Genomic DNA, 10973 nt, shown 5'->3' with positions numbered 1-10973 from the left:
AAAAATGCCCGGGAAAAAATGACGGGAAAAATTGGCCTATACCAGTTTTTCGATTATTAGCTTGTTAGTTTCCCCCTCTTTTTATCTACCTTGGACCCCTCTTAATATCATGTCCCCCTTATTAAACTGTTTTCTTTTGTCTCCTTTAATTATTATTTGTTCGATTGCCGCCTCCCCACCCCCCGGCCCCCTCCTTATTTTTTCTCCTCGCTCGACGTGCCTCCAGCCGCCTGCCTCGTTCGCTCCTCGGCCTCGCACTCTCTTGATTAAAATGCGCATGCGCTGTTCTTGTTCGTCGATTATCAACCAATCAGTGTTCTGCTTTCATTATGATCAACGAACAAGCGCCCTTTTTGATCACATTCTTCGCTGTTTTGTTTACTGATCCAAAGTAGAATTTACTGGTGGTAAGTTACTGTTAGAACATTGCAAAAATACTCCATTTGATTTTGGTAATGTGTGCTAATGTAGGAAGGTGATGTGATTGAATTCTTTGTATGCTCTTCTGAATAATTGGGTGCAAGAATTTGCCATTTTCGCGATATAGGGAAGACTTCAGTCCCACTCGTTGCGGTCTGTGCTGTTAACAACAACAACAGATAAAGAAGTAGTATAGTGAGTGATTGTATTACCGACCGGCCTTGTATCACCGAACGCGCGCATCATATGCGTCAGAAAATAATCAAATACGCTCAAACCTTTGCAACTTCCTTCCAAAGGGAACTTGAATAGAAAAATGATGAAAAATTATCAAAGAAACAATTTCGAAGTCTTTATATCCTCAAAACAATAAAGGCAGTGTATACAGCCACACGCGTGTGTCTTTACCATCCAGCCACACGCGTGTGGTTATATCCAGAACACCTATCTGTGGATACCGCCACACGCCGCCAGTAATAACAGTAAAACACGTACCGTATTAGACAGCTGGCAGCCGTCTGTTTCAAGGAGTTTTTTAACATTTTTTTTTTATTTCTCCTCATACACAGACGGCTCGCTATCGTGCAGCCACCATTAGGGGACTTGCAATGCAAAATCCCCCCGTCGGGGCTCTTCAATTTTTGTCTTTAATGAATAAAAATTTTGAAAATTAACGCGACCAAAATGCAAATTAATATTCCCTCTTGGCATTAATTGCCAAAAAACGGAGAAAAATAAAGTTAAAAGGAACAAAAACAGTGACTTACCTCGGCTGTCGCGCAAATTCACTTCCCCGTTTTATCCAATCTTAAGTACATAAACATATGGCCATTGAGTCCCCTGTACAGATCGCGCTAGAACTTCGGTCTCTGTATTTGGTGAGAGAAGCCAACGGAGTTCAGCTGAACAACCAACATAACAGAGACCGAAGCTTTTGGTCTAGTACCGTATATAATATAGGTCTGACCGTCTATATCACGATCAAAATAACCTCATTTCTTCATTAAATTCTTACATTCTAAACCCCTTTGATATCCTTAGATCGTTTCAATTTCATTCTCACCGTCTTCTCTCCTTGCTTTTCTTGTCTTGTTACAAACGGTCGTCTGTTTAACAGCAAATTCTCTTTTTCTACTTGTGTCGATTCTGGCTTCCTTCGCGGTGGCAGACCCATACAGCGTTAGCGCAGCGCAGTAGTAGACATACCGGTACACAGTTTGGGTTTACGTAACGTAAACCCAAACTGTGTATGTCTACTACTGCGCTAACGCTGTATGGGTAGTACAAGTAGAAAAAGAGAAATTGCTGTTAAACAGACGACCGTTTGTAACAAAACAAGACAAGAAAAGCAAGGAGAGAAGACGGTGAGAATGAAATTGAAACGATCTAAGGATATCAAAGGGGTTTCGAATGTAAGAATTTAATGAAGAAATGAGGTTATTTTGATCGTGATATAGACGGTCAGACCTACATACGGTACGTGTTTTACTGTTATTACTGGCGGCGTGTGGGCGGTATCCACAGATAGGTGTTCTGGATATAACCACACGCGTGTGGCTGGATGGTAAAGACACACGCGTGTGGCTGTATACACTGCCAACAATAAAATATGGTCAAAATAGCTCATCAGTGACTTTGTTGTTTTCCCAACTTTTCCCATGCCATAGAAAACACACGTTCGGTAATACGATACCTTTTCAAGTGACCAAAATATTTCACTTGCGAAGAGGGGTCCGATTGGAAGCTGATGCCGTAAAAATGAAAAACAATTTCGGCAAAATTTCTGCATGTTTATATTTTGTAGGTATTTGTGTATTTATGGTGAAAGTTTGGTGAATTTTATTGGAATAATGTGTTTGATATTATCAAATTCATGAAAAGTGTTCGGTAATACGATCCACTACCATACAGTCAGTGGCAGTCAGCAATCTTTGAGCATAGTTTACACTCGAATTTACACTCGGGTCCAGAAAAATAGAGTGACCAAGCCAGAACAATAGTTTCACTGGATCATTTTCTTTGTTCGTGCTAGAGTTTAAAATCGGGTGTATGCTAAAAAAAGAGTGCTGAATGGGCCGGGCCGCGGCCGGGCCTGTGTGACTGTGAACCAAAAACAAAATTGAAAAAAAATTCCTTATTTTCAGTCAAGGTAGACTACTGTCAGATAATTTGTTTTTCTTGTTTCGAAACGGAAAAAGCAAAAACAAAATATTGAGTGAAAATTGATTCTATTTTCGAGATTTTAAACAGAAAAACAGACATTGCATTGGTCATTGTTATGATTCAACTTTCGACAAGAAAGAAAATTAAAATGTGTAACGTTGAAGACGGGGAAAACATAAATTGGAAGTGAGAAAAACCGATCATTTTTCTGTTTTTACATATTTATAAAAATTTGTGGTTTTTCCTTTGAAAAGAAAAACAAAAATTCAAAATTGAATTGATTTACCTAGGGATACCTAGGGAAGTTTCTGAATGTAGGCATGTTATGCCTCTGTATTCAGTTCTAGGTTTTTCCTCCTCAAGATGGCTGGCTCACTTCCGGGAACAGGGCTTTCGTAGTCATATTTTATTGGCTCATTTTTCCAGCATCTATCCAGGGCAGCTTCAAAACTGTGCACACTTGGGGCAGTGACAACATCATTATTTAGGCTGTTCCATGTCTTACGTATTCTAACATAAAAAGAATTCCTATATTTTTGGGTCTTTGTCCTTGGTATGAAAAATTTTTTACTGTGACCCCTGGTATGTTCACTATATTTTTCTTCTAGATTAAGTTTTGTACATTGATCATAACTATTAAAGTGTTTATATGTTTCAATCATATCACCCCTAACTCTTCGATACGCCAGAGTTGGGATTTTTAACCGTTTAAGTCGTTGTGGATAGGAAAGCTTCCTTAATTCAGGGACTAATTTTGTTGCCCTTCTTTGTACGTTCTCTAATGCATGTATATGTTTCTTCAGTATAGGGTTCCACACAGCATGGGCATACTCAACTTGTGGTCGGACAAGCGACTTATAAACAGAGCAAAGTTATTTTTGTCAAGATAAACAAAAGTTCGTCTGATCAAGCCCATAAGCCTGTTGGCCTTGTTTATTTTTGATTGCATGTGTTCTTCAAAGCTGAGTTTATCATCAATTACAACACCCAAGTCCCTTTCGGAGGTGACATGTTCAAGCGCATCATTCATTAATGTGTATGGAAAAGCTTCCTGCTGGTCTTGCGTGTTACCAATAGAGAGTACACTACATTTCTTGGGGTTGAATTTCAGCAGCCATTTTTCTGACCAGCATTTCAGATGGTCAAGATCTCTCTGGAGTGAATTGCAATCATTTCTTTTTTTTCCTTTTTCTGTTTCGTGAAAATGGAATCAAAATGATTGTTTATTGACTAATTTTGTTTCCTTCTTATTTGTGTTCACGAAAGTTGTTAGCCTCACCAATATCTCGGGGTTAAGTAACCCAGGGAGCCCAGGAGCTTACCGTGTATTTGACCATACTCATGGGACTAGTGTGATTTATGGTCTAAATATTTCTCCAAATGAATTGTGAAAAGAGAAATTATGCACTTACCATGATTGTATGGATGAAGGTCTAACGAGTGGCAGTTTTCCTGACATCTTGGCACAGACTGGAACCTCAAAAAACGAAAAGTTCTCTACTTCTACCCCCGTTTCGATCGGCCATTTTGTTGCAATTCTTAACAAAAATGGCCGATCGAGACGGGGGTAGGAGAGAACTTTTCGTTAAAAAGAGCCCCTGAAATGCAAAAAGTAGCCCCCGAAATTTGCCAAAAAAAATTTAAAATGGAGCCCCTGAAAAAAAAAATTGTCAGTGACTTAACTTTAAGCCAAAGTCAAAACCTAACTCAAACAGGTTTTGATAACACACAATCTAATGACAAAACATTGTAAAATTATTACAAATACTTCCTTTGGTTGTTGATTGTAACTTTATAGTACATACATTTCCTCCATCTGTTTTGTTAAGTGGACAAAAAGCTCCCCTTGTATGTTGAAGAAGAGATTTTTGCAGTGCTCCTCTACCGCTCTCCTTAAAGGATCTAGGAGAGCTATTTATTGCTCCCCTCATAATTATAAAACTGAGTCCCTGTTGTTGGGTTTTCTCCTTTTTTTCAAATCAACTTTTTGTTGGGGTGGACTTGTCCTTTAATATATTCTTTATTAGCATTATTATCACAGACATTGATCAAAACTCACCTCAAAATTTCCTACATAGTGAAAGTCCTGGTGAAAGATACTAAACAAAATATGCTGGGAAATGCATATTGGTTCATCCCTATATACTGTGTGGGCTAGTGGCTAAAAATAGGCATTTTAAAGTCTTTATGCTGACTTAGACTGTGTGAGCCTCTGAGAGGAGCCGTGGAAACGTCAATATATAATCAACTTGGCTGTCAGAAAATGTGAAGATGTCACTAAGTTGGTCTACATTGTTCAATCAAAATATAGAAAGAAAATTTTAGGCAAACTCAGCTATTGACTTTTTGGACACATGTCTACAGCACAAATCTAGTGCCAAAGTGTAGCCTACCCTAGTAATAGTATTGTGTTCAAATAATTCCTTGAGACACTGTAGAATCAGTCAATTTATTTATTGACTCGGTGCTTATTTTTTCCTTATCTATATTCACCAGGACTGCAACAAGATGCCAGTGTTAGCAGAACCAGAGCAAGGCAAGGTTGAGGGTGAAGTAGAAAGCCAGCCCATGGATACCAATGAATCCATTCCTCAGGAACCCTCGACTCCCACAGCACAACCCAGGCTCATGATCACACAGATTGTGACTGAAAACTTCAAGTCTTATGCTGGCAAAGTTGTCCTTGGCCCGTTCCATAAGGTAAGTTGGTGTGGAACATGGAGCAGTCTTGGATTGTCCCTCTAGGTCGAACGTTTCCATCTAAAATTTTGTGGGGACAAGGCCAGAATTAGAATCCGGTTGCAGAGAATGTCCATTTTGATAGCACAAATTTCACATGTGACAGAATTGTTGTTATTGTTCATCAGCTCTATTGAAAACTAGTGTACCAGGATTCATAGTTGCAAATATGTATGTTCGAAATTTCCGCCTTGCTTATCTGAAAAGAGAATAAAGGAGTAAGAGAGAGAAAGAGTTCAATCCTAGTTTGATATTATCCCAGATAATTATTTTACTTCTCAAATTGGATTAGCATTTGTGGTTGTGAGAGATTTCGACTCTGTTCTGTTCAGTCATATAAACCGGTAAATACATGTAATTACTCAAGAAATTTTGTGTAGCGATCCTAAAAAAATGTGGAGTAATGTGTGATGTGCTACCAGGAAAATTATTCCCTTTATTATTTTGTATGCAGAGTTTCTCCTGCATTATTGGGCCGAATGGAAGTGGAAAGTCTAATGTCATCGATTCCATGCTGTTCGTCTTTGGCTACCGTGCTGCAAAGATTCGATCCAAGAAACTGTCAGTACTCATACACAAGTCAGAGGATCACAAGGACCTGAAGAGCTGCACCGTTGCTGTCCACTTTCAGAAGATCATTGATACAGGGGTGAGTTAGAGGTCTACCTAAGATTAGCTTAGGTTCTTTTTTAGGAAACTTAATGTAAATGATGTTATTTTAACCCCAGCGTACAATGCACAATCTATTGTGATAATCCAATTTTAAAGAAATTATAGAAGCAATTGATATATATATATTTCAGCTTATAAAACCTTAAGATACCGAGGTTTCAGAAGATCATTGAAACAGGGGTGAGTTAGAGGTTTTCTTTAGGAAACTTATGAAAATGATATTGGTTTAACCCCGGCATACAATGCACAATGTATTGTGATAATTAAAGAAATTGTAGTAGCATTTGATATGAAGATTCTAACCTATAAAACCTTAAGATACCAATCAAAGGTCTGAATAGTGATATACGATCTAATTGAAATTCCATCATTCCTGTCGAAATGAAAGCATACTCAATTCCAAATTGTAATGACGTCATCATCAACTGCAACTTAAGGTGATTTGAATGCTACTCAGATCAGAAGGCTTGCATCAAAAGAGAATTTGAATTTCAGTATTCCTCGCATTTACATATATGCCAAACTTCAAATGGAATAATTTTATTTCTTGAAACTTTCATATTTAATGCAAAATTTGATTTGTTTGTAAATCGTATAGCAGGTGAATCGTGGAGTGTGAGCAACTTTACAAAGGACTGGTGATCCTTTCTTGAGAAAAGTTATAAATGCGCACCAAATATTCATGGTTGTGGATTTAGCTTATAAGAAATAACTGTCAGTCATTCGTAAAAGTCGCTTGTATTGTAACTTCCGAACTGCTTTGTGAAACGGCCCCTCGATGTATTTCCTTATATTGAATAGGCCGGGGTTGATGAGTATGAAGTGGTACCCAACAGTCAGTTTGTGGTGTCAAGGACAGCACACAAGGACAACAGCAGCAGCTACTACCTTGACGGAAAGAAGGTCAACTTCAAAGAATGCACAGCTCTCCTCCGGCAAGCTGGAGTAGACCTCGATCACAATAGGTTCCTCATCCTACAGGTCAGTAGCGTAATGAGCCAACAATTTTAAGGGGGGGGGGCTAGAAATGGTGTATGGGGCAAAATTTCTATATCAGCTGCAAATGAGCATAGATTTTGTGACCTTTTTATGTGACGTCATAGTGATGTAAGGCAAGAACTACTCAAGTACTCCAATACATTAAATACATAAAATGGCTAAAAGGTAATTTTTTCAAAAGTTTTACTTCAAATTATATTTTTCTTTCATGATGACATAAAACAGTATACTACCTGGGCTATATGAAGATTACTGCCCCAGGGGAATGGATACAGGGGAATGAAGAAAACCACAAATTCCTGATAATTGGGTACGTGGTTTATGGGAAAGTTGTTCCTGCCCCTTCTCATATTTTACTTACACACTTGCTAATTTAAAATCTACACTCTATTTTAAAGCAGCCGTAACTTTCTTATTGCTTGTCCGATTTCTTTTAAACTTTCACCGTTCTGTTTTATTTATATTTTCTGCTTTCCAACACACCATTCATGACCATGGCTGGATTCCCCTTTATATACAATAAGATTTAAAGTCTTTCCATTGTTGACGAACTCTCTGTTTGTAGGGAGAGGTTGAGCAGATAGCCATGATGAAACCCAAAGCCCAGACAGAACATGAGGAAGGCATGCTAGAATACCTTGAGGACATCATCGGAAGCAACCAGTTCAAGGAACCCATCGAGGAGCTCGCAAAGAAAGTAGAAGAACTGAATGAGGAAAGGGGTGAGAAGGTAAGCTATTGTCATTAAGTGATGAATTGAGCTAAAGCTGGGGTAAAAATTGTTGCACTTTGAGACCTCTAGAAATATATAAATCCAGCTATTGTCATTTTCATTATTAATTTTTAAGATTCCCTTACTTGTATGTCACAGAATTTCCATAACTTGAAAGTTCACCATGATTGTTTTCACCAACTCCACAACAGCTGCCCATTACAGGAGTGGCTCATTCAAATGCAAAGTACATGTTTCAAGCGCAACTTGATTAAAAAAAATTAGAAGTGGACATTGGGGACTTCCATTTGATTTTGTTAGTTGCAATTAAAACTCAACCCTGTCTGCAACAGGCCAAAGAGTTTCCATCTTAAGAAGTTTGTAATCATTGTATTGACCATTTTAACCTGGCATCATGGTTCAGGACTAGCGTGTTCATCTCGTGTTCAAATTGGAACGCAGTTAGGGTTCAATTCTCAGCTAAACTATACCAAAGAAATTGAAACTTCTGCCTTTTAGCTTGGCACTCCGCATTTAGATAGAACAAGAGTAATGATAACTTTATCATGTTATGCAGGGCCTGCAGGTAGAGCAGTTTCTTATAACTGAAGTGGCAACATGTAAATAAAACACCATTATTTTTATTGAGTACTGTACCAATTTGATTTATCCCTTACCAGTTAACTCGTGTCAAGGCAGTGGAATCAGAGATGGAAGAGTTGGAGAAACCGATGAAAGAAGCCCAGGAATTCCTCAAGACTGAGAATGAGGTTACCAAGAAAAAGAACAAACTCTACCAGAAGTACATGTAAGTTTGACACACAGCTTTACATGTATAGCCTCCTTCCCTTGTTCTAACTCTGTGCTTTACATTATGGGAAGCTGAAAATGTCATCATTTCTTTCACATTGTATATTTCGCATAACTGCACAGTTCTTTCCCCCATGCTTTAATGATGAAAGATGAAAAATTAGTTTAGCTATGATTCCCCCAAAGTTATGAAGTTTTGTCTCGCCTGAACGAAGTTTAGCAGAGACCTAATAATTACTTTTGGTTTGGTGGTCTTTTAGTCTGTTTTCAAAAGATATGGGACCCGTTTCATAAAGGACTTGCAACGGTTGTAACTTCAACATTATGGCAACTACCATGGAAACAGGGCTTAGCAGCCAATCTTAATCAAGTTGCCGTAATGGCAAAGTTACAACAGTTGAAAGTTTTTATGAAATGGGCCCGTGATGTCATGTCCGTCATTGTATGAAGTTTTTATTCATATTCTCCTGATTTCTTTATTTCTGCATCATAGAGTAGATTTTAAACAAATGGGAAAGATTTGACTCTTTTACATAGATAGCAAGTACAAGTACATATTTTTTTAAATACTTATTCATCATTTTACATTTGTTCTATCTTTTGCAATGATGGCTTTACTGAAATGGCAAAATTGGCAGGGTTAAACTTTCTTATTGTTTGTCTGATCTTGTTTATAACCCGCTCCTCTGTGCTTTTCGGATATGTCTTTTTATATCATAAACAACTTTCTATTTTCCCTTTTAATGATTTTACTTTGTGATGTTTATTTCAGCTCTGAGTGTAATGAGAATGAAGCCAAGGCACAGGAGAAGAGGAAAGCCGTCCAGGATGGACTGAAAGAGATGGAGGAAGGTCTCAAATCTCTGGCTTTAGAGAACAAAGAGAAGATCAAGGAACACAAAAAACTCTACAAGTAAGGTCTTGATCATACTTTTTATTGATACCTATAACAAGGCTCCACATTAACTTTTTTTGGTGGTGGCCCGAAAAATATAAAGAAAAACATTAATTAAAAATGAATAAAACAAATTTCTGAAATATTAATTCTGCAGTCACTACCACTAAGTTACTTCCATTTTGTACATCTTGTATGTAAATCATGCTAGCTGGTATTTTACTTTGCTTATTGATTTGTGGTAATATATAAATTGTTCTATTATTGTAAATATGAAATGATTGAAAGAGAACAAAAGAATTGTATTGTTCCCAGGTATTATATACAAGATAATATAGCAGGAGAAAATCACAGAAAAATATGCAGCAAAATTAGAACAATGCTTAAAAAGGGGAAACAAAAATATTCAATGGGAAGGGGTACAAATGGTTTAATCACTATAAAAAAATGAAAGAAAAAATATTATAAAACGGCAAAAGTTATATCTGGAAAAAACAGTGAGAAAAGTACTTCCCTATATTTGACAGAATGATGGAAAAATTCACATTTCATATCAATGAAATGCCTTCCCAAAGTATTTACTTCCTTAAGAGTGGTTTAAGAAGTCATTTATAAACAAGAAAGAAAGAAGCTGTCTGTTTATTTTTGGCTAGAAACGACACAGCTTCGAAAGAAACCAAATATCAACATACATACAAATGCACACGTGGGACTGTGATGTACTCACCTATGAGTTTTATATTTCTGGTGGCCCCGGGCCACCGCTAATGTCGAGCCTTGCCTATAATAAGAGCAAAATTGAAGGATTACTATAAGGTATTCTAATTGTTAACAAATTGTGTGATAGGACTGATCCATTTCTGATTTTTGATTACAAATCTAAACAGGGTGTATTCTTAAAAACCCACATTTAAATGTATCTCCTGAGCACAATTCTAGGAATTGGATTTGAAAAAAAAAACACCACATGTTGATTTTTTGCCCTCCTCAGACAATATGAGAAACTTGCAGAAGTAGCAGAGCAGAAGAAAGCAGACTTTGCTGAATTTGAGAGGCAAGATGTGAAATGTCGAGAAGACCTGAAACACACCAGAGAAAAACAGAAGAAACTTGTCAAGAACTTGCAGAAAGAGAAGACAAAGGTACCGATTTTGTGGCATTTAAATGATATTGTATAAAATGGGGATGTGGGTGTGGTTGGAAAATATGCAGGTGGGTGTTTCATAAAGCTGTTTGTAAGTTATGAGTGACTTTATGATCAACTGGTGGCCCTTTCTTAGGCGCTGAATTGGCATCAATGAAAATTTGATGTATATTATTTACCACAAGAAAGGATCACCAGTCGGTCTTAAAGTCGCTCGTAACTTACTTTATCAAACACCCACCAGAAGTAGAGTGAATACAGGTGGGTTTTTCATAAAGTTGTTAGTAAGATACGAATGACTTTACGCATGACTGGTGATCCTTTCTTATGCTATGTGACATCCCTGTGTAATTGAGTTACAATTGAGACCTACATGTAAGAACATGTTCCAGTCGTGCGTAAAGCTGATCGTAACTTTA

At 37.5% G+C, this 10973-nt stretch overlaps 1 protein-coding gene across 1 annotated transcript in view; it reads left to right on the top strand.

Moving 5' to 3' along the window:
* The first annotated feature begins 299 nt into the window (after positions 1 to 299).
* Positions 300 to 10973, top strand: part of LOC121429841 (structural maintenance of chromosomes protein 4-like) — a 31391-nt gene continuing 20717 nt past the window's right edge. Inside the window, exons 1-8 of the mRNA XM_041627086.1 lie at positions 300 to 407; positions 5080 to 5283; positions 5777 to 5971; positions 6796 to 6975; positions 7559 to 7723; positions 8386 to 8513; positions 9288 to 9428; positions 10402 to 10552. Coding sequence (XP_041483020.1) covers positions 5092 to 5283; positions 5777 to 5971; positions 6796 to 6975; positions 7559 to 7723; positions 8386 to 8513; positions 9288 to 9428; positions 10402 to 10552 — 1152 coding nt within the window. The 5' untranslated portion in view covers positions 300 to 407; positions 5080 to 5091. The remainder of the gene's footprint in view (positions 408 to 5079; positions 5284 to 5776; positions 5972 to 6795; positions 6976 to 7558; positions 7724 to 8385; positions 8514 to 9287; positions 9429 to 10401; positions 10553 to 10973) is intronic.

Source organism: Lytechinus variegatus, chromosome 16 (assembly GCF_018143015.1).
Source record: "Lytechinus variegatus isolate NC3 chromosome 16, Lvar_3.0, whole genome shotgun sequence".
NCBI lineage: Eukaryota > Metazoa > Echinodermata > Echinoidea > Temnopleuroida > Toxopneustidae > Lytechinus > Lytechinus variegatus.
Note: the sequence above shows the minus strand (reverse complement) of the source record. Positions and strands in the feature narration are given on the sequence as shown.